Source organism: Gambusia affinis, linkage group LG02, assembly GCF_019740435.1.
Source record: "Gambusia affinis linkage group LG02, SWU_Gaff_1.0, whole genome shotgun sequence".
Taxonomy (NCBI): domain Eukaryota; kingdom Metazoa; phylum Chordata; class Actinopteri; order Cyprinodontiformes; family Poeciliidae; genus Gambusia; species Gambusia affinis.
In genome coordinates this window covers 19,656,785-19,680,343 of record NC_057869.1, presented here as the reverse complement: position 1 = coordinate 19,680,343, position 23,559 = coordinate 19,656,785, and the positions used below count along the sequence as shown (strand labels likewise).

The window sequence follows — 23,559 nt, the reverse complement described above, 5'->3', positions numbered from 1 at the left end:
TTTGATATGAAAGAGTGCTTACTTTATGGGTTCAGTGGGATTTTCAAGGTTGGGTTACAATACTATTTATTATGCTCGAACTCACTGTAAAACTGATTTGTAATTGCTATTTCAATAGATTATTCTGTAAAGGTTTAACATACTGTGGATAAGAAGAAAATAAAAAATAGCTGAGCATACAAAGCGCATAATACAAAGTAGATCAGTAATATTCAAACAAAACATTTTAGTCATATATTACATCAGTCAACGGGCAAAACACAATGGTGAAGATTAAATAGATTCAGAGTTAGTGTTAAATGGTTGGTTATAAAATCCAAATCAATCAAATTTACACACCACACAGGAAGTTGAGGTCACATGTACCACAACATGTTTCAGCTGAGATCATTTGTAGGGGCGAGGCACATCAATATACTGGATTTCGTTACGTCCGAACGCATGATCTTTATTCAGTGTGTGAAACTGTGTAAAAAGTGACCTTTTTTTTCAATCTATGCTACATCAAAGCCTTTGATCCCCTAAAGCCCCTCCCCATCCCAGCCTCTTCATTCTTTTCTCTGCCTCCTGCATGCATTCCTGCCCCTCCCCCCCTCCTTGAGTTCCCCTTCCCCAGTATGGATCTGTGAAGTGTTAGTATCGTGTGCTTCAGCTATGAGGAATGGCAATGTGACAAAAAGAAAACAAAAAAAAACTGGTTTTGCTTTTGAAAATCCAAACAGTCTGCTCAGCATGGGCACATCTTTACGCTTGCTCATTTTTGACAATGCAGGTTGCAGAACTCTCTCCCATCCAGAGGTCTGACAGTCGGTGTAGACAATAATCACCTTAACTCAATCCATTAAGACATTTATGAGCCACGGTGACAGCAAATGACAACATGTTGTGTGAAATTACTAGAGGCATCATCTTAAGACGTTGCTACTGCTCTCCTTTCAGAGGCCAAGGAAAAACACTGAGCTCATGGCTGTTCAACAGCCTTAGTCCACAAATAGAAAAAAAAAATTTGTGAAAATTCTGATCTGGACCTCAAACTTCTGATGTTATTTGAGAAATTAATATATAAAATAAACAACAGATACCTTATTGTCAATTAGGTGGTCAGAAAAAATAATACCAAGAACATGTGGTGTCAATATTTGGGTGACTTGAAACATATCAAATTCTAAATTGTAAATCTTTTTTGATTTGGTCTATCAAACCTTTATTTATTTATTTTTTTTTTGTTGACGTAAGAAATCATGAAATAAAAAAATGGAGATCACTGTGGACTACAACAATCAATCTTTTTATTTTCTGTTCTGAACAATCATTTCAAAATTAACAGTCCTTACAAGTACAATTATTATAAAAGGCCAAAACATTTACGTCATGTTGCTTCATATAGCAATAGAAAGAATATATGAAAGTCTAAGTTCAAGAATATGCTACTAATGAATGTTTTTTTCCCCAATCACCCATATCAGGTAATTAGAAAATGATCAATTTTTCTAATTGCAGTATTTATTTGTCTCAAACGCAAATGTATTCATTCATTAATACCATATTTAATGTGAGTGTGTTTTTTTTTGCCATGCTGTCCAGCTCCACTGTCTGTCTGCACCAAAAACAGACTCAAATCTCTTCGTTGCACTTCCATCTCCATTGCGACATGTTCGTCACCCTATAAAGTGGTTGCTTTACATTTTTGGTGACCCAAGAGGGAAAAAAAAGCATTTTTTTTTCCCTGAGTTACCATTAAAGACAGTGCAGTGGTTAAAGCATTTCAGAAAGCGTAGCTGTCTGTGATTCCTTGGTGGTTTTCTCTCACCATCGAGTGATTGAACTGACTCACAGTGCCGTAACAAGGAGGCTTCGATTTAGACCGCCTGGGTGATCTCAGTGCTGAGACCCTCCACCATGTCTGAGACTGTGTCGGGAACTTCCTGGACATCCCCACACAGGTTCACGTCCTTTTTCAGTTCAAAATCACGCTGCTCCTCGAAAGGCCTCTCCTCTGACTTTTCGTCCCCATTCACAAATTCTCCATCCGTGGCCACGGCATTAGTATCATCGGCGCACTCCCCGTTCACCGCTATAACTGGATCTACCCCGTTCTCCGTGGAGGAAGGGCTTCCTAAATCTCCGTTTTCCATCTTGCTTTCCTTCTCAGTCTCCGGGTCAGGCACCTCCTCCAAGGATGTCTCAGCTGTCTTCTCAGATTCCACAGTCGTGTTGTTGGCAGAGGCAGACTGTGAGATGACAATCTCAGGTACAGGTTCTGCAGCTTGTGACTTAATTGGATCATCGGAGCCTGGGGCTTCTGCTGAAACAGATTCTTCTTCTGCATGATGATTTTCTGCAGAGGCATTCTCTACCACAGCCTCCAAAGCCTCAGATGATTCTGCTTCAACAGTCTCAAATTCAACAGTGTCAGGTGCTGGCAAAGTTGGTTGGGGTTCAGGCTCTTCTAACTGTTTCTTCTCTTCAAATTGCTCAGATTCTGTCTCTTTTGTCTCTTTTGACTGTTCTGTTGTTTGTTCTGGCTCAGGCTCTGGCGTTGGTGCTTTCATAGACTCTTCCTCTGTAGTTTGAACTGTGTCTTGCTCAGGCTCTGGTTGGGAAACCAACTCTGCCACTGGCTCGGCCTCTGGTTCAGGTTCAGGCACTGCAGCAGCAGAAACTCTTTCTACCTCAATTGCTTCTGGCTCAGTCACAGTCTCTTGTGCAGGCTCTGGCTCTTGATCCTCAGACGCTGCCTCTGTGCTGACCTGAGCAGCATCTGGTTGTGGCACAGATCCTAGAGCAACAGGAGGCTCCTCCACTGGGGGCTCTTCAGGTTCAGCCTCAGCTTTCACAAGTTCCTCAGATGGAAAAGATTCTTCCACAGCCACTGTCGGAGCAGTTTCGGCTGCAACTGGTTTCTCTGCAGCTGAAGCTGGCTCTTGTTTTGCCAAAGGTGCTTCTGCAGCTAGTTTCGCTTGAACTACAACTTCTACTTTTTCTGCTGGAGTTACTTCCACTGCTGTTACTTCCTGCTCTGTCGCTGCTACTTCGTCTGGTGGAGCAGATTTAGGTTCTTCTGGGACTATTTCAGCCACTGGAGATGCTTTCTCTGGAGATGCTCCCTTTTCCTCTCCATCAAGTGCTTTGTTCTCTGATACTGCAACTGGTTTGTCGACAGCTGGAGTTGTTTCCACTGCCACAGCAGCTGGCTCTTCTTTTCCTGGAGCTGCTTCTGGTTTTTGCTCCGGAGCAGCCTCCTCTTCAGCTGCAGGAGCTTGTTCCTCTGTGGGGGCAGATTTCGGTTCTTCTGGAGGTACTGCAGCCTCTGTTACTGCGGCATCCGCTGACACTGCAGTTTCCTCTACCACACCATCTTTCCCAGCACTCTCCTCAGCTCCTGTGGGTGGAGCTCCATCTTCCACTTTAGCAGACTCTTCTGCACCAGCACCACTTGCCGGGCTCTCATCTTTTTTGTCTTTGGGGTCGCTCACGTCATATCCTTTCTTCTTCTTGCTCAGTTTGCCTCCCATTGTGACTCCTGAAAGAAGAAATAAGACAAAGAGTTTTCTCCTTTGGATTTCTTAAAGCGTAACAGCATTTTAACACGCTAGTTATAAGTAAATTTAAGTTGAAACCAGATGACATTCAGCAACTTCCTGTCCCATAAGATGCATCACAATTGTCTGATAGAATATTAAAGTATATCGATTCATCAAAAATATGATGAAGAAATAACAAATAAAAGTAGCATTTCCTCTTTTTCATCAAAAATGAAAACTTGGTTCCTTTAAATATATATAGGGTTTTTTTCCCCCCCCACTTCAATAGAGAAGTGTCTTGTCTGGAAGAGAACAAGAAGTTTAATTAGGGAACGGATCTCTGCCAAAACGAGCCTGGCTTGAAAACAAATGTTAATGTATGGGAGCCTAAGGGAGGTCAGACAGCTCTGCACTCTCTGCAACCTTTCAGGAATGTCTGGTGAGGCTTGGTGCCAAACAAGCCAATGAGTCTGAGTCGAACAACTATGATCTACATCCACAAATATTTCTTTCCTCCCATGAAAAATGTAGAAACTTTTTAGAGCTTGGTGACCATTCAAATGCTGGCGTATCTTGAAAAACTGTGTCTTCTGTCTGAGCAGTGAGTCCCCATTTGTGAATGGGAGAAAATGGGAAAGTTTTTTTTTGTTGTTTTTTTTTAAGTTAATGTCTCAACACGGTGTTTCCTCTTGAGGAAGTGTATAGTGCAGGGATTGCCACAGAGTGCAGCAAAAACTCCTAAGAGAACAGGAAGTTCAACTTTGTGTTAAGGATAGTGTTTCAGCAAATGTTGAACAAGAAAGTCTGGATGTGAACTAGACAAAAACAAACCGAGTTGCCCGTTGGTCCATATCGTACCACAAAACCAGCAACTGTGTATCATCTTTAAAAGATACGTTTCTTATGTTTCAATGTGTCTCAATGTCAGAAATGGCAGGTACCACACAGCAGGGGGTGGAAAAAATGGGGAACTGTCCATAGTGCTGTCATAAAGCAATTAAGACTACTAAACTGGAATAAGATGGTTCAAATATTTACTGTCATGAAAACCATTAGATAAGCATAAAAGTTAATATACGTTTCAGTGGATTACAAGTCCTGCCATTTTTGAGTGCCCATGTTAAACAAAGCAGTTTGGTGGGTAATCATTTCATCTTACGTCTTTTCAACCTTTTTTTTTTTTTAAATTATAATTATTCCAATTGATGTTTGGATAATTTTGGTCACTAAATTCAAAATGTAGACCCAGCTCATGTTGGCGAGATAGTCGCATGCAAAATACAAATGGAGCCTCAGGCAGTCCATGCCGGCCGGTAACAAAGGATGAGGCCCCCTCCTCACCAGTATAGCTGCTCCCACTTACAAAGGCAGATAATCTGGCAGCGGGGGTGTGGGGGGACTCTGGCTTAAACATACTACACTACCATATATAGTCTACAGCAGGTCTGGCTAGTGAAATTAAAACACACACTCGCCACGAAATACATGAGGGTTGAAAACCTGTAACAGAGAGGTCTCCATCCCCCCAACCACTCCAACCCACCCACCCACCGCCGCTTCCCTCAGCTGCTCTGCCCTTTTTTTTTCTTTTCTTTTTTTTTGTTCACGAGGGTCTGAAAATGGGGGAACATGAATAATAAACTCGAATGTGTCAACTTTTATTCCAGGTTTGCTTTATTTCTATAAGGTTTGCGTCGCCTGAGCATGTTTGAAGAAGAAATAAAAGCGCAGCTAGAAAGAAGAGGCACTAATAGGCTCATTGTAACGGTGAAAACTAAGGGAAAAAAGATACTGTCTATACCTTTCTAACTCTCTTTTCCTTCTTTCTTCCTTTCTTTTTTCAGTCGTTCTTTCTATTCTCTCTCTTTCTGTCCTGTCTATTTTTTTTTTTCCTTTTCTTTCTATCTCAACATTTTAAAAAATAAATAAATAAATAAATCCAGTTTCGCAGTGACTGACCTGTGTCTTCTGTTGGGGAACCAGTTGGGCTTCTTGTCCAGTCTCCGGGTGGATGTGATAATGGAGGTAAGCCTTTGGAGTGACAGCTGCAGATTCCGCCCCTCGCTCCTTCTCTCTGAGGTGCAGTGCGCTGTTACGGAGGAGTGCCCTCTCTCGCAGTTTTCTGGACATCTGTCGCTATCACAATCCAGCCAACCCCAGGTCCGCTCCGTCTGCAATCTATACCTCCCAGTCTTTAACCCCTCCTTTCCCCTTTCCCTCTCTCTTACACACACACACACCCACTGCAGCGCATGGTTTTTTTTTTTTTTTTTTGTTGAACAAACACAGGGGCTAAAACAAAGTGACCACCTCCATTTTCTTTTCTCATAGAGCAGGTTTTTTCACGCGATCTTGCTTTGCTTTTTTTTTTTTTTTTTTTTTTTTCCCCAGTACAAATTAGTCTGGAAATTGTGTTGGTTGTAAATCCCCGGAAGTATTTGTGCAATGTAAATTATGCATGAAATGAATCATGTCAGGAAAAACCCTTGAGGACCTTGCCAAACAAAACACACGCATACTCATGTAAATTACACTTCCCCTGATGCCTTTGGCTTGCCGATTGTGTAAGAATATAATAACGAATAGAAACAGAAAAAGTGGCTTTAGCTAACAACAGATACAAGATGCTAAGGAAGATTCTAATTCTTCCTGAACATGCTTTAATATAGTTTAATATGTCCACTGCTAAGACGCTTCCAATCTAAAAGATCCATATTAGATTGTATATTTCTTTTTCCCAGATAATAAAAGAAAAGGCTGTATGTTTGTCTTGTGTTCTTAATCAATTGCACCTCTTTGCTATTTGCCTTCTGTGTGTTAATGGGACAAGCTGGCCGAGAGTGAGAGACTATGAAATTCAACAGCTGACCCTTCCAGATAATTATGCTGTCATCTTTGAAAAGGTTGCTTTCATGCCGCACGCCATGTGACAATGACTATAATCGGTCTTTCGGAAACTGTCGAAGCGATGATCGGCGTTCAAATTAAAACAGGAGACGCTGAAAACACCTCACGTGACCTCATTTAAACTTCTGGAAAATACCTCAGAAAATGCCACTGAGTCTTTCATCTGTCCCAGGATGGGGACTTTTGTGCGCAAACAATGGGAAAAGATCAGCTTTGTCCATAACCACTCACCCATAAATGTCCGTCTTTTAAGATTTCTTTCAGTGGAACTGGAAGGAAGACAAAACAACCGGGTTAAGGTTTTGATTTGACCAATCAAAACAGCCACGGCTTGTATTTAATCACAGGTGAGGGCAGCCAGATACCTGTGTTGGTTTAGCTTTGTTATAGATACATTTCAGGGTCAAACAACTGTAAGACAGTAAAAAGTAAGCATGTTTTTATTAGAACTATATTTGCCCTGGTTCAGATGTAAAAGCTGCATTTTGACTTAATGACCGAAATGAAAATATCTTTGAACTTTGCTGAACAAGTATAGATATAAACTACATTGATTTTATTAATATATTACATTTTTTTTGATAGATCAGGCATTTAAAAAAAACAACAACTTTATCTGTCATTGTGGTTTTGGTTAAACATGTGATGAGTATTTTTGAGCAAACAGCACCCTCTTCTGTTCCAAGGTCAAAACTCTGAATTTGATGTATATTTTATTGCTGTTGGCGGCGGGGGGAAAACGCTACATCTCCCTTTGTTGTCACTTTTGTTTTCTTGCATGATTTTTTAATGAATCGACCCTATTGATCTCCTGTAAGTCCCTTGATGGATATCTACTACAAATACCAGAAAAAGCATGAATGTGTGACCGAACAGCGTAAATTTAACTTACGCGGCAAAAAATCTTTTTCATTTCTCATAAACAATCAGTTTTTGGAAATAGAAGTTTTGACAGTTTATGAACATTTCATCTCCTTCAGTGAAGTTGCAAATGGCATGCATTTGTTACTTCAGTGTTTATCATACAACTATCACTTTCACAGAAACTATCAGAGTTTTTATTTGACAACTCAGTTTGTATAAATTGCACTTATTAAAATACATTGCATCTCTTTTTCAATTTACCCCCTTTTACAAGTAAAAGAAAAAAATAAAACTAGAAAAAAGATTGATGTTTGTTTTCCCTGCTGACAGCAGGGCTAAACTTTGTCAAAAGGGGCCGAGAAGGCTGACATTCACATGATGCAAAAGCTCTGGAATGCACTCCCATGAGTGCAGCCTCCATCCCAGCCAACCATTTTGCTCCACATGGACAAGACTCAAAAGACACTAGAGTATGGTAAGGGGGGGCCTGGAAAAATCCCCCAGATGACTGGCATTAAAGTGTAAAACTCATCTGTTAGCTGCTCCTGGTTCAGATGACCCTTACAATACAATGGGAAAAGGAAAGACAAGTGGAGAAACAGGTGTTTTGTTTCTACAAAACACATTATCAGGATCAGTGTGTGCAGGAATGTGGCATCTTGCTCTGCTTGTATGCTGTTCCCACCACAAAACAGGGTATTTCCCTAACAAAACGGTGTATTTCATGATGTTGCATTGGACAGAATGAAGACAAAATATTTTGGTTTATGACAATAGCAAAAATTGGTTCATAATAAACACGCCATAAAGGGAATAATGCACCTTTCAGTCGTTTACAGGCTCTAACAAGCATGCATCAGAACAGAACAACGTAATAGACAATGTGATTTGATAAATTCATGTCCACATGTTTAAGATATAAAGAACAAGGACAAATCGGTAGAGTTGTTTTAATAGTCTTTCATAAAGAAATGTTTTGTTTGATTTGTATACATGTAGGTATAGAAGGAAATGAAGAAGTAGATATATTAGCTAAACAGGCCCTGAAATCAGATATTAACTTAAGTATTCCTTTAAGCAAAAGTGAGGATAAATCTATTATTCAAAATAAAATCCATAAGGTTTGGCAGGAACAATGGGCTAATCATGACACTGATTTATATAAAATTCAAGAGACTGTGGGGGGGTAATAGTTGTATGAATGGAAGCCGGAAAGAAGAGGTAGTCATATCTCGACTTAGAATTGGTCCTACTGGACTTAATAGTTCTCTTTTCAGAATAGGGAAACATGAAACAGTGTGTATGGATGTGAATTTACACATTCGTGCATACCATTGAGGTGTGTATTGTCAAATTCCCTCTGAGATCATTGATGACCACACTCCAGTCTGGTAGGTGGCGGTAAATGCACCTTAAGTTGGTTGCCATCCGCCAAGAAGAAGAAACTTCTAAATATGAAGAAATTAATAAGAAAGATTGCAAAAAATATTAAAGTGTATAACAAATAAAAAACAATTAAAATAATACTAACTGGACTGAAACAGGAAAGGTTTAACTTGTCAGACAGTGACTGATAAAAGGTGTCTTTTTATGTCGTGCATGTAAATATCTGGTTGCCCTGATTGGCGCCCCAAATACATTTCTGGTTAGGGCCTTATACAATCTTGGGAACATTGAAAAGGTATCCGCCATCAGCTGATTAACAAAAATGACATCATTTGTTGGCATATGGCCAAATGCTTATTAAAAGTTTGACCTGACATCTTAAGATGAAACACTGACACTCCCTGTTATTATATCGCAGAATGTATTTTTATTATTATTATTCCCTGTTATACTGTTAACTTTTTAATATAGTGAAAGAAATAGCCGTGCCCTCTTGCTCTCGGTGCGGCGAAGCAGTCAACGGATGTAACGTACAGTCAGTTAGTTGGACGAAGGCGGTGCTAGCGGTGCCCAAGCAGCAGGGCCTCGCCTTTGTGGGTGTAGAAAGAGAAGATGGCTCCCGTTCTGGAGAAACAGCTCCCGGGTGCAGCCGGACTGGGCGACAATAACAAGGAAGATGAAGAAGGACAAACTCTTTGGCAAGTCGTGCTGTCTTTTAATGGCTTCTTGTCAGCACAGAGCGCCGTGGGACTATCGGAGCCGCGGCGGTTGTGCTTTGTCACTGCCGGTTGCTCCCTCTCAAACACCGGCCCGGCTAGCTTTGTAGCAGTAACTGAACCTGAATGCTAACAGACGAGCTAACGTCAGCTAACATAACTACCGCTACATTTCACCAAACAAGCTTGGATTTTTTCTGATTGTGTGCATATAGTGAGTGTATTTAGATCGGTCAGGTTTCATAGGTGTTAATAATATTAAGAGCTTTTATTTAGAGTTTAGCCAGATGGAAGGGCTAGACACTAAATAGCTTCTTTATGAAGGGCACAACTATTGAACTGGAGAAAATAAATGTTAGCAAACAAGCCTTAACCGACTAGATTAAGAAAACCTGACAATGTTTTTGGGTAGTATTGATCACTGCAGATTTTGCTAAGGTCTTGTCAATTTTAATGATTTCGGATTCTTGTCTGCTCTTTTTCAATCTGCTGGTCAGTGGCGATAAATTATCATTTCCTGATTTTATGCTGTCGTGGACTCGTCTCTGGACTCCCATTCCAGACCAGCTTAAGTGTCAATAAACTGAACCGTTTGTGAAGTCAACACGGTCGTGATTTCAACTTTTCTTTTAGAAAGATACGGAGCTCTTATCATTGAACAACATGACAGACATCCAGATCGTCCTGTTTTTGACCCGTTTTCTGTTTTATAGGTCCTCAATACTTAGTGAAGTTTCAACCAGGTCGAGTTCAAAGTTGCCATCAGGAAAAAATATCCTGGTATTTGGTGAGTATTTGTTGTGTCTGATCTTTCTTCTGGGCTGTATTCTCTTTTTTATTGTTAACCCTGAGGGGAGTGCAGTTAAAACACCTGAGGTGCTCAGAGCTGAATCACTGCATCTGTAATAGCAGACATAACATGACATGACTAAAAAGCAATGGCTTTGTGATGTTTTCTTGAGTGGAGTCATCTTTGAATAAGTACTCCTTAATTGTGAAAAAACAAAAATGAGCAAAGATTATATTTGACACTGTTATCTCTGCAAACGAGACCATGGTTTGCATTAAGATTTTTACTTTTGAGGTTTTTATTTCTACACCAATAAAATATTTTGTACTTAAATGTATGGGAGGATGGAGAGTGACAACACAAATGGAGAATACCAATTGCAACTGGGCATATTTACTCTTCCAATACAGCTACTGAATATGATACAATGGTTAAACATCTTGCAGGTGAGGATGGGTCAGGAAAAACATCGCTTATGGCCAAACTACAAGGAGCTGAACACAACAAAAAGGGGAGAGGACTGGAATATCTTTACTTGAGCGTCCATGATGAAGACCGAGACGGTGAGTTTACTTTCTGCGACTTTTCCATACCCATTCCAAAACAACACATCTCCACAAGATCACACCCAAAGTATTGGAAAAGTCTTTCAGATTTGTGCTGTTTTGTCTTTTGTCTGTAGACTTGACTCGCTGTAATGTGTGGATCTTGGATGGAGACCTGTACCACAAAGGCCTACTAAAGTTTGCTGTCACACCTCAGTCGCTACCTGACTGCCTAGCTGTGCTCGTTGTGGACATGTCGCGGCCCTGGACCATTATGGAGTCGATGCAGAAGTGGGCCAGTGTTCTCCGTGACCATGTGGACAAGCTAAAGGTTCCTCCGGAGGACATGAGAGAGCTGGAGCAGAGGAGTGAGTTGCCATCTTTCCCCTTTCCACCCCAGTAGAACGTAAACATTAAATGTAATGTGTTGTGAAACTGATTGCATGTCCAAATAAGACATTTTTATGAACAAAAACTTCAGACTGACAGAGGAAACAATAGCAGTTAGCTCAAAAAATGCAAATTCTGTATGAAAAAAAATTACATTTTGTTTAGTTTTCCAGGGGAATTCTTTACAATAAGTGAAACAAACAGCAGCAAAGGTGCCTGAAGCATCTGAGGTTGGGAGCAATGTGAGTGTTGTGTAATGAGAGTAAGGCTGCTTGCTGACTGGGTGCCGAGGGGAGGGGAAAAAAAAGGAAAGCTTGGTAAATGTGCTCTTTGGAAGGCAGATGCTGGATAACATTACACATTGTCATGGCTGATTCTAGGTCATCATCAGAGAGGCCCATGATCCTCAGCTGTGTGTTCCTCGCTGGAGGCGAGTTCTGCAAATCAATGAGTGTGATGCACTCAGATGTTTTCCTGTTAATTTTAGATCTGGTCATCTCTCACTTATGAACTGTTCTTTTGTGTTTGGAGAGATTACTGCTTTTTAGGCTACTTGCTTTTGGGTTTTGTGCAAACATCTGTTTGTTTCCAAAGTCTCAAACTTGTTATTCCTCTAAAGTCTAAAAGAATTTCTTACACAAAACGTATTTGTTTTTCTTCTAATTACTAGAACTAAAATTCACTTAAGTTTTATGATTTATTTTCTGTGTATTAGATGCTAAATAAGTAATACAACAGCAATGAGGAAGTTGTGCGATAGAAAGAGGAAGCTGTTGAGGGTTTGACCAAACTAGACTTAAAGCTAAACATTTCGAATTGGTTCTCATCCCTGTAGTTTCATGAAGAATTTCCTTCAATTCAAAGATTTTAATCATAAATGGTCATAAATAGTTACCTTCACATTTAGGCCTTTCATGTTTGATGCTAGTTTCAGGTTTTCATTGAGCTTGCTGGTTCTGATTTTGACAGATTATTATTATTTTTCAATTTTGAGCATCCTTAATCTCATCCGCTGTAGTTGGTAGATTTTCATCTTGAGCCGTAATTTCACAGATAGTGGACAGTGAAAGTGTCAGTTTGTGCTGTTGCAGTCTTTGGTGGTACTAATACTGTGGTCAGTTCTTTGACAGTTAAATTTCAGTGTTTTGTCAGGCCCTTCCAGTGTATTTTCTAAAATAAAGCATCATTGTCACGTCAGTAACACAGTGGTGAGACCAAGTTATGCAGGCGGGCCAGCTGAAGTCTGGAAGAGTGTGTCAGTGGCTTTTGTCCAGGCAGTCTTGCACCCGTCTTGCATCATGGTTGCCTCCCTTTCCAACAGCAACGTCAAGGAAAGGAAGTAAACTGAGTGGGTTTGAATTCAGTCAGTGGGCCGGATATTCTGACTGCTCCAGAGCCATGACTAAAAGTAGGTTGGGCTTCTTGGGCCTCCTCTTGTCAAATTACAGGATCAGCCTTTTTCTGCAGTACGGTGTGCTAAAACGACAATGTTTTTGCCCAGCTATGCTGATAATGGAGGGATTTTTGCTACTTAAGAATATTTGAGAATGCTGCATGCACATACATTCTGGCTGCTCAGTTTTGACAATGCAGATGAGTGTTCTTGTTTTGGTATTTAAATGGGTTACTAAGATTCCTTTAGAGTACAGATGCGTCTTGGCCTCACCTTTGTTTGTTAAACAGATAAGTTGGTCGTGATGGGGCAAAGTCTGTCAGTTTGTGCTACCATCAAATAATACTCTGTGATATAAAATGAAGTTAAAAACAAAGTACCAGTAACTATTTCCTTAAGGGAGAAATGAGTGCATGATTCTCGTTGCCTCTAAACCACGACCCACGACTCTTGTGGGTCGTGGTAAAAAGCCATGTACTCTTGATGCAAAATTGTAAATACTACTTATACATGGGTTCTGGTTGTGTGTAATCCTAAACTCCACGAAGGATTTGCTTAAAGAGTGATTTGAGCACCAGTGCTTGTCTGTTGTCCAGAATTCCCTGTTCATAGGAAAAACGTTTGACCAAAACTGACGAGCTTGTCATTTTTAATGGGCTCTTCCCAAACTGCATTCTCTAAGCGCCTGAGGAAGTAAGCCAAAGCTTCCTGCTTCATAACCCCCCCACCTCCCCAAACTCCTGCTGCAGCTTTGAAAAATATCTGGACAGCTTTTCCAGCTCGACAGTACGGGGATGAATGTCATTTCTAATTTTCTTCCCCAATTCTCAGTCTGTGTGATTTCATGTAAATGTAGATAATATTCACACAATAATTTTCCAAAAGTCTTGGGGATCATCAAGACCATTTTTGGCAAATGTGAGACAGGCCTTTGTGTCGCATGTTTCAGTTCATGATTATCCAATCCAATCATTTCATTGAGGAAAACAAGCTATCTAAAACATGGTATGTGAAAAAGTACTCTTAAAAAGTATTTCCCTCCTAAAGCTAGAAAGTGTTTGTTTCACCCTTGGCAACAACAACTACATTTAGGCAATAGTGAGAACTGGCCTTTTACACCACTTCTTTCCATAATTATCTTAATTTAGCCGAATTGGGTGTGTTTTGAGCATGAATGAACTGTTTAAGGTCATGCCACAGCATCACAATCAGATTTCAGTTCAGACCTTCACACACAAACACCTTCACCTTGGTCCTTCTTTGAGAGTTTTAGATCATCGTCCTTCTTCACAGCCTGTTTTCTGAAGTGTTTCTGAACTTAAGGCCACAAACTGATTGTCTGACATTCTCCTTCAGGATTTTCTAGCACAGGTCAGAGTTCATGTTTCCATAAATTGTTGACGTTGTTCATGTGCTGAAGATGCTAAGCAGCCTCTAACAGTCACTCTACTATTGCCAAATTTGTCAGTATGTTATTTTCGTTTCGGTCTTTTCAGTTCGCTCAATATTTTCTCAAAAGTTTTAGGCATTATTAATATATGTTTTGGTAAATTTGAGATAGACCTTTATGGTGTTTAGTTGGCCAGCAGGTATTTTAATCATTTTAACCAGGGATTTTATCCATGAGTTCCCTATGGATAAACCTCATTAACATTTACCTCAACTGAAGTAAGAGTCCTGCAGTGCTTTTGATGTTGTTCTGGGTTCTTTAGGGAACGATGTTGGATGAGTTGTTGACCCACCCCTGTAGTAATTTTAGAGTAATTTTGAGTTTTGCACAATTAAAACATCGGTTTGGTTTCATAGATTGTTCGAAACCACAAGTGACATTAAATTTAGCATTTGTATTTGGTTCTTTGGACAATATCTCAAAATTTAGTCAACTAAGCAAAATATTCTTCCAAAGCCGGAACCTTTGAGTGCCCAAATGAAACTTAGTCCAGTTTTGTGGTCAGCTTATTTCACTGCACAAAATAAAGACATCAGACTACTGGAACGTCTGCGAGAGTTCAAATAGTCTGTTACTGACTGCCTAATTTCAGTGCTGTGTTCACCAGTTTTGTACTTTATTTCTTTTTTTTTTTTTTCCCTCCCAAGTGGTGAAAGCCTTTCAAGAGTACGCAGAACCAGAGGACGCCACCCCATCCTCCCCCCGACGGGCCCCGACATCAGGGGACGACGAAGCTGTTGTCTTACCACTTGGGGACAACACACTAACACACAACTTGGGCATTCCAGTGCTAATAGTTTGCACAAAGGTAAAAAAAAAACGAGTACAAAAACCCAGGTTTAATAATATGATGGCACCATAAGGTTGTAGCAAACTTATTTTCCAGACCATTTAATCCTGGTTTTAAGCATCCTTTTCATATCCATGAATGAGATGATTTGGCGTAGCGCTCTTCACAATGTTTGTATCTTCTTAAAGATACCGATTTTATGCTACGTTAAACATTTAGCAAACTTTATATGTCAACTTTCTCCAGGAGTCCTATAAATAGAGGTAGAAAAAAAACATTCATTAACACTAAAATTTAATCACCGCTCGTTGAATTATCCTTGCACTAAATGTTGCCATTATGCTTTGTTTTGATAAATTCTCCTACCAGGAAAGACATGTGGTCGCTGCAAGCGGAAAGCAGTGCATACTCCTTTTTATTGGTATTGCTTTTGTCCCTTTTTTATTTTTTATTGTTGAAGGAAGCCAAATTACTCAAGGGAGGCCAGAAAGAAAATAGACAAAATCATGTGTTGCCTTAGCAGTTAATTTTTTATGTGGTCATTAGGCAACACACTGTTTTTACTTAGAGTTCCCTAATATCTAATTTACTTGTATACTGAAGTAGTTACCATCAGGGGAAAAGAAGTAACAACAAAACATGTTTTTGAGGCCCTGTGATGTTGGAAGTTGGGTTTTTTGAGGACTAGAAGGAGAACGCCTTTAAGGATTCTGTGTGCTCCACCTCTAATGCTGTTTTTCCCCTTTATTTCCATCTCTGTTTAACTTCATTCAGTGTGATGCCATCAGCGTATTAGAGAAGGAGCACGACTTCCGAGACGAGCACTTTGATTTCATCCAGTCCTGCATCAGACGATTCAGCTTACAATGTATCCTTGTTGTTTTGGTTAATCATTCCAATTTCTCAATTGTACACAGTTGTTTTTGGGGGTTGTTTTATACGGGACTCTTTAGGACACTTTTTTTTTGTCATTAGCTTCCCTAACTAAATTCAACAGATGGCGCTGGGCTGATCTACACTTCAGTGAAAGAGGAGAAGAACCTGGATCTGCTTTACAAATACATAGTACACAAGCTGTATGACTTTCAGTTCGCCACGCCCGCCTTAGTGGTGGAGAAAGATGCAGTGTTCATGTAAGTGAGGCATGTGATTGTTTGCCTGTGGATCACTGTTGTACAGCTGCTCATTTTATCAGTCTTTTAAAATGAAATTGGATTGTTTGCTACCAAATTCTTCCCGCCTCTCATTTTTCTTCCCACATGTGAACGATCTCCTTTTGTTCTCAGTCCGTCTGGATGGGATAATGAGAAGAAAATTGGGATTTTGCATGAAAACCTCACAACGGTCAGACCGGATGATCCGTTTGAAGATTTCATCACAAACCCTCCAGTACGAAAGGTATGGCAGAGCAAACGCTGGCACAATGACTGGTCAGTCAGGAAAATAAAAGCACTCTGTTATAGCATTACAAGATGTCATGACAGACTTTATGACTTTCTTTTTTCCTTTTAGTTGGTTCATGACAAAGAGATAAATGCAGAGGACGAGCAGGTATTCCTGATGAAGCAGCAGGTGAGCTTCAGCTCGTTCTTTGTATTTGACATTTACGTTTTTACTTAAAAATTGCAGCTCGCATTGATCCATGCTCACTTTGTATCCACTCGTAATTTTACCATATTTTGTCCCTTGAGTAATGCCACACATACTTCCCTTTTTAAGGACACATAAAGCAGGAAGCAGTTAGGAGAAATAAATATTTTTAAAATGAGTTTCCTCCACTTCTCCCTTCTCTGCCTCACATGAAACAATCATGAATTCAGATGTATCGGTGGTTGTTGGAAGCCATTAATTCCTATGTCTGTTCCCTGCAGTCTTTGCTAGCAAAGCAGCCAGCAACACCAACCAGAGGAGCAACAGTGAGTGTCTGAAAGTCCCACTATGTTTGCTGTGCTTTTGTTTTCCTGACTGGCCAACTAATCTCTTTTTAGGAATCTCCTGGAAGGACGATGTCATCGTCCCCCAGGCCGGCGGGTCGTGCTGGCCAGCCAAGTGCAACCAGCTCACCAATGGCCTCTGTCAAAAAGCCTGACCCTAACATGAAAGGTTAGTGTGTGGTGTTTATTCCTCATTAGTAAAAGAATAATTTTCCTAGAGTTATCGCCATTTTCACAGGGCAACTGTGGTAGCAGTTTGTCAGAGGCCTTGAAAAGTATTGAATATCTCCAGATTTTCCCTCATAATCTCATAAGTCTTATATTTCCTTCGGCTTTGCTAAAAATTGAACATGTTTCCCTGAACAGCAATCAACTGTTTACAATGTTGCGACCTGGCACAGCATTCGGAGGAATTAAGGTTCTTTAATAAATAGCCCAGTGGGAAGGAATTAATCGCTGCCAAACCTGCAAAACTGTAGAAGAAATCTGCTCATGAAACTCTCTTATTTTTGTTTGAGTAGGGGTCATCTAGCTTTGCAATGAAAAAAAAGCCTTTGTTTATCTCATTCGTATTGAATGAAATTCATTTGGAGAGCTGGAACACGCAACTCAGGGTCAAAGTCTCAGATTTAGGAAGTTAAAACATTTCTTTCACATTAGAAATCTAGTTTTACAATCATCTGGTTTGATTGTAGACATCTCTAGAACATTTCTCCTTAGCTTGGAAATGGCATTTAATACAAATAAAACACAATGAATATATGTCAAAGAAGTAAATGGTCAATATTTGGAATCAAAAATAAGCATTTGGTTCAGTTTAACATTGCAACTTAAAATGGTAATAATATAGCATGTAGAAATGTGGAGGATTCTAGCTTTCGTCAGGTCAAAATGCGGAGACTCTGCTGTAATTCAGAGACATTTGTGTTGCAGCAGGGGCTGCTAATGAGGGAGTGCTGGCCAACTTCTTCAACAGTCTGTTGAGTAAAAAGACTGGATCTCCAGGAAGCCCAGGATCTGGAGCAGTCGGAGCTGGAGTCCAAGGATCTGCCAAGAAAACAGGTACAATCCATCACTCCAGTGCTGAACGTCTCTTTGTTCTGGTACTTTATTGTTTTGTTGTGACTTCTTCTCGCACAGTTTGCAGTTGTGACTTTTGAATGTTGACACAATTAAGACTTTTCCACTAAAGAGGTTCCGGTTTTTAACCAGGAATAGCACTTGAGCCGCTTTTTTAACTGGTTTTTCATCTTGCTGATGATAAACTAGAAACTAGAGCAGAGGTGGGTAGAGTAGCCAAAACTTGTAATCCATTTAGAGTAGCACTACTTTCAAGTAGAAGTAAAACATATGGTGTAGTAAGACTTCTACCTTTTTTTTCCTTCAGCAAGTAACTAAAGTAGTTGTAACTCTTTGCAGCGTACCTCAGGGACCGAGCCAAGTACCCTGATAATTACCCTAATAGTGGATTATTAGGTTGAATTATTCCTGTGGATTATGGAAAAGATGTCCTGAAAACACGTCGTCTTCAAATCTCCACTCATTCTGCTGCGCGCCCAAAAAGTAACGGGGGGGAAAAAAGTGTGTTTTATTAGCAACATGTGACAGTGCAGTTCAATTAACAAGATATCGTGCTGTATGGGATAAAAAGCGTTGACTGGTTTCACAGTAACAGCGGAATGAGGGATTCTTGTTCTTTGAAGCCGTGAGCCGCTCTGCTGTCTGACGTTTTATGCCTCCAGCCTGAGTAAGATGGTTAAATCAGGACAAATGAAAAGTTGTCAACATTGACTCGACTTCTGTCTGCTGAAGAGTCAGGCCTGTATCCACTGGAAACATCTGTCACTGGTGTGTGCATGGAAACTAATAAGTCTTGCCCAACTAATCCACCTTTTGTTTTTAAGCCAGTTGAACTCACTAAGTTGCCGTATTCCATTTTATTATTGCTTCCCCCTCCATCTTTCTAAGATAATGGACTCAAACATTGTGATATGACAAACGTCACTGCATAACTCCTTGCTGCCTCAGTTCACTTGTGTATGTTCTCTGAATGCCGCTAACATCTGAGAGCAAGCTGAAAGAAGTAGTGCATGAGTACAAGTTGTTTTTTTTTATAAGTTTTGCATGAGTCGCCAATCACCATCATTGTACCGCATCCCCATTCAAACTCCAAATTATCATCTTGCTGATTGTAGAAAATGTGCTTTTGTCTTTTTTTTTCATGAAAGCACAGAAGCTACAGGAGATTACTTTTGGGATTTGTCTCTTTCCGTTTTCCCAAGGGCAGAAGCCGGGTTTGACTGACGTCCAGGCCGAGTTGGACCGGATGACTCGCAAGCAAGACTCCGTGGTTTCAGCTAACAACATACCGCCAACAGAGAACGAAGCGTGAAGGCAATGAAACGGCTGCGTCGTCCACTGCGTTAACACTCTGGAAACAATACATGTACATGTGAGCATAAACAGAAAAGAAAAAAAAAAAAATTGACCAAATTCCCAACGCCTGTATCAGTCAGCACACACTGTCGGTTTCACCAAATGAGCTTCCGATGCGATCAGACGGTGAGATGGGATGAGCGGTAACACAGACGGATCTCTTAGTGAGATGAGGAAGTGCCGAAAGGCTTGGCTTTATTTCTGTCTTCTCTTCAACTGTAAATGCTATTTTGTGAGGGATGTCAGCTTTTGGAAATGTGCGCAACTCTCCCCGGCAGCCGGTCCGAGGCGCTGGGCTGCCGGCCCCTCCGTCTCTGGGATAAAACACTGTCCTCGCGGACTTTGAAGAGTGAAAACACACTCGGCCTCGTGGCCCCTGGTTCAGCTTATCTCACGGAAAAATCTTTGGTTGCGATTGGAAAGATATTTAAACGTGAAATGTTAGGAAAAGTAATTGAAATACTTGCAAACATATGTAAAAAAAAAAAAAAAAAAATGTTGGATATGATACTGATGTATTTATACAAAGTTCCTCCTTTTTATTTTATTTTCTGCACCATTTCTTGGTTTAAGGAAACATTTACCTGCAACATGTTCAAATGTCTCTGACACATCAAGACACTAATACGACATGTCCACACAGCTGATAGCCTATAATTTGCCCTCGCTCATCTCGAAGGATTCTGTAGATATAAAAGCATCACAACAATATTCAGGTTAACTTAATTTTGTACAAAATGCATTTCTGTCCAAATAGTGAAAATAGCTTCTTTGACTAAATGAGACTGGATGGGATTTTTTTGGAAGGGCTTAGAGGTTGCAGCAGCGTTGCTTCTTTAGGTAAAGGTTTGTATATTTTGGGAAGGCGTTGGGCAGCATCTTTCCTACTATAACTCCTAAGTGCCTCGCACAGTTAGCCGTTTGTGTCGTAGTAGAGGTGCTTGTCTACACTAGAGGAAATGCACTGTAGCACCACTGGTTCTAGGGCTTTTGTTGTTTGTTTTTTTGTTTTTGTTTTGTCCCCCAATTAATTTATCTTGTTTTCTGTTTTTTTTTTTTTGTTTTTTTTTTGTTCTTTTTGTCAGCTTTTGAATTTTTTTATTATTATTTTTTTTTTTTCAGAAATAAGCTGTGGCCTCTTTAAAAACGTTTAACAGAGTAGTTGCCTTCAAGTGCACTGGCTGCTTATATCAAGAAGGAAAGCGGAGAGAGTGATTTTGGCTGAAACCACTTCATTGCAGCCAACACACATTCAGTTCTATGCTGTGGTTTGAACAAAACAAAAGATATCTTATTCTTCAGTGTTAGACGGCACTTGTTCTCCTCTGGTTTCACGTTTTCTTCACGCTGTACTTTGCATGTCGGTTAAAAACATTCCTGTTTTCTACGTGAAGTCTGTGGAGAAACAAACGCATCCCTGTAGGAAACCTGTTGGTTCACTTGGGTTTTTGTTGTTTTTGTTTTTGCTGCTTTGGCGCCCATTTAAACGACGACCTTTTGCCTTCAATGTGTGACCTAGTTCGCTACACTAGGCCCCCCTTGCCTTCACAGGAAAGATCCTAACTTTGCGTGTCCTTAAGGGGTTGCTTGATTGTTTTCTGTCATTGCTGTTTTGAACTTTTACTTGCAGCAGGTAATACTGTACCATATCATAAAGTCAGTAAGTTTGTAGTTTGATACCATAATCCAAAAATGTTAGCGCAACCTCGTTATGCAAGGCCCTGCTTAATCCTATGGATAATATCTAGTGTGGAGTGGCTTTTATAGAAATAGTCTGGGGAAAGCAGCCGATTGCTATTTAAAGAGAGGTGAAGGGAGGAACGAACCGGTGGGAACTGGAACATGTAACCAAAGATGCTTAGTAGTCTTTACTTTCTGCATTTGTATGTCTTCCATTAGATTAACCAGTGGCCTTTTTTTTTGTGCTACTCCTGCATGAAGCTCTTTCATTCCACTCATCCGACCTACCTTTCAACTTTTATTAATACCCTGTAAAGTGGTAGAAAAAGCTTCATCTATTCAACTGCATCTAACGTTTATTTTTTATTTTTTTGGGGGTGGGGGGAGGCTTAATGGGCTCTACAGTATTTTGTTGCTGTAGGTTAGGGATAAATTTTGTAAACCACTTAAAAAGTAACTTTTGGCACACAGGGTTTATCTCTGAATTTACTATTTTCAAAAAGTGTAACGGGAAATTAAAGTGTTTATCTACCCTGGCCAACAGGCTTGTTTTAGCGGCGTCAAAAATTCTCACAATTATCTACTTTGCATTTACTTTGCTAAAGATGAAGCTTTTCAAGTTTTTTCTTCTCTGTAGTTGGACTGAATGAAGCACAATTTGTAATCAACCAGAAGCAGCGGACATGTTTAATAAGCACTTTGGACTTTTATAGAAGTTCCTTATCTCTTGTTTTTGGTATATCTAAAATTTGGAGTGAATTCCCCTTTCAGAAAAAATTAGTAAGGAAATCGTCAGAACTTGAAAAGGGCAGCATTATTAGTATTATGCAAGAATAATTTGGAGTTGTAGGACATTTCTTGTAAGTCTGCTGGTAGTTGATAAAATGTACTTGTTTGGATCTTTGCTCAACACTTGCCCTTGGTGTTTACTGTCAAATTAAGCATGTTTTTTGTTTTTCTCAATGGTTTTGCCTTTCTGAGTTTTCAGTTTAAAATGCCTCTGCCCTGACTGACCACCCTGATTTGTTTTGATGACACACAGGCACATCAGCTTAATTTAGGCACTTAGCTGAAATTAAGCCACTCGGTTTCAGTGTCGTGCTTGTTCTATGTTGAAGATCGGATGTCACTTTGGTCGAATGATTTGAATAAAATGCCGAAATTAACTTTTGTACTGGGATGTGAGCGGAAATTAGCTGCCTTGTCACATCCTAACTGAATGGCCTTCAACCACTATTGACTGTCTGCATCTATGCGAGACTACGAGCTTCTGCTTCCAGTCCTTTTATATTTAAGATATTGAGACATTTTTAAGCACATGGCCGGCTCTTTTGTGTCTGGAGTAATTCAGAAGGTTGATTGTATATTGTCTTTAACACAATTCTGTAGCCTCTAAGCTGCCATGTGGATCCTAGCTTCTTATGCTGACAAAGATAAGGAAAATGTTTATCAGACCCCTGGCTTCAATAAAATCAAGAATCCTATGTCTCTGTCTGATTTTTGTTTTTTTTAATTTTTTAATTTTCTTATAAAGCTGTTGCTTCAAAAGTACGTCTTCTAAATGTGCATCTACAGTAGATCATTTGAATGTACATATCCATTTATCCGGTGTTAATATTTTTATATAATGTTTTAACTCTATAGTTTGTAAACAGTGGAGGAAATAACTTCTTCACATTCTACCAATTTTTCATATATCCCAAACCTGGAGAGGTCTGCAATTGTCATCATAGGTGCACCTTAACTGTGTGAGACAGTATCCAAAAGTTTTATAAAAGCCAACAAAAATCTAAATAAATTGATCACCTACCACCCAGCAGGCGTTCTGGTTCTCACAGACCTGTTTGTATTTATTTGATTTCTCCTGTTTCCTCCCTGTAATATAGATCACTGAGGCAGATCCTTCCTGCCCACAGCCATCAGTGTCTACAACAACTCTCAAGTACCTTGAATAATACGAGTTGCAACATTTAATTGCCTTTTGGGATCAATAAAACATTTTGAATTTATTTGCTTCTATTTGATCAAATATCTATAATATTTCAGTTATTTCAAAATGATATGATGTGGTTTTCTAGATTTTTAAAATTAGATTTAATGTCTAACGCTTAAGAATGAAAACTACAGACCTCTAGGTTGTAAGTGGGACAAGTAAATAATACTTAATAATAATAAATAATACTTATTTTCCTCTTTGCAAACAAAACTCCATCCCAAAGGACCGACTTTTATTTATGTCAATCAATCAATCAATCAAACTTTATTTGTATAGCACATTTCAGCAGCAAGGCATTTCAAAGTGCTTTACATCAAATCAAACACAAAAATACAATGCAACATAGAATCAACAATAAAATGTGTACATTTTGTGTACACATTTGTACATTTTAAACAAGTCGACAATAACGGGGCAGTAAATGGGCAAAGACTGATTTCTTGTTTGACATATGCAGGTATGTTATACATTTACATGGTATTTAAAGAACATTATCGGCGGTCTAGTTTGATTTTAAATCTTGTAGCTCGTAATACCTTATTTCACCACGAGATGGCAGAAAGCGCAAGCAAACAACTTCAATGAGAAACTTGAGACTATTTAAATTTTTTAAGTGTGTCGACAATTGCTTACTTTAACTTATTGGAGGGAAACCAACTTGCACAGAGGAAAATGTAGTTGTTTTCAAGTATTACATGAAATCTACTCTTTGCTTAGTAGGCCTTATAGAAACTGCCATTAAACTGGGAGTTACAAAG

General features: G+C 39.6%; 2 protein-coding genes across 5 annotated transcripts; one reads left to right on the top strand and one right to left on the bottom strand.

Annotated features, from left to right (window-relative positions):
* Positions 1–1,267: 1,267 nt before the first annotated feature.
* si:dkey-56m19.5 (E3 ubiquitin-protein ligase RNF12-B) lies at positions 1,268–6,691 on the bottom strand. Its single transcript, XM_044101283.1, has 3 exons — positions 6,663–6,691; positions 5,484–5,702; positions 1,268–3,523 (listed from the first exon to the last, which is right to left on the bottom strand). The coding sequence occupies exon 3, from the start codon at positions 3,513–3,515 to the stop codon at positions 1,860–1,862; it is 1,656 nt and encodes a 551-aa protein (XP_043957218.1). The 5' UTR covers positions 3,516–3,523; positions 5,484–5,702; positions 6,663–6,691; the 3' UTR covers positions 1,268–1,859.
* Positions 6,692–8,918: 2,227 nt separating this feature from the next.
* Positions 8,919–22,289, top strand: dync1li2 (dynein, cytoplasmic 1, light intermediate chain 2). Of its 4 annotated transcripts, none has more exons than XM_044101252.1 (13): positions 8,919–9,379; positions 10,111–10,184; positions 10,634–10,750; positions 10,870–11,100; positions 14,613–14,773; positions 15,530–15,623; positions 15,753–15,888; positions 16,042–16,153; positions 16,268–16,327; positions 16,627–16,671; positions 16,744–16,858; positions 17,626–17,751; positions 18,972–22,289. In XM_044101252.1, exons 1-13 carry the CDS (start codon positions 9,294–9,296, stop codon positions 19,079–19,081), a joined length of 1,467 nt encoding a protein of 488 aa, XP_043957187.1. In that variant the 5' UTR covers positions 8,919–9,293; the 3' UTR covers positions 19,082–22,289. The 4 variants fall into 4 exon arrangements, with proteins under 4 accessions (XP_043957187.1, XP_043957179.1, XP_043957204.1 ...); XM_044101244.1 differs by having other exon boundaries at positions 9,182–9,379; positions 17,623–17,751; XM_044101269.1 differs by having other exon boundaries at positions 9,207–9,379; positions 18,977–19,597.
* The last annotated feature ends 1,270 nt before the right edge of the window (positions 22,290–23,559 follow it).

What these genes read in the sequence shown, in the direction of transcription:
- si:dkey-56m19.5 (XM_044101283.1), bottom strand. Translation starts at nt 3,515, where the DNA reads ATGGGAGGCAAACTGAGCAAGAAGAAGAAAGGATATGACGTGAGCGAC.
- dync1li2 (XM_044101244.1), top strand. Translation starts at nt 9,294, where the DNA reads ATGGCTCCCGTTCTGGAGAAACAGCTCCCGGGTGCAGCCGGACTGGGC. An exon ending in GAGAGAGCTGGAGCAGAGGA is followed by an intron (nt 11,101 to 14,612) that starts GTGAGTTGCCAT and finishes TTCCCTCCCAAG; the next exon opens with TGGTGAAAGCCTTTCAAGAG. An exon ending in CACCAACCAGAGGAGCAACA is followed by an intron (nt 16,672 to 16,743) that starts GTGAGTGTCTGA and finishes ATCTCTTTTTAG; the next exon opens with GAATCTCCTGGAAGGACGAT.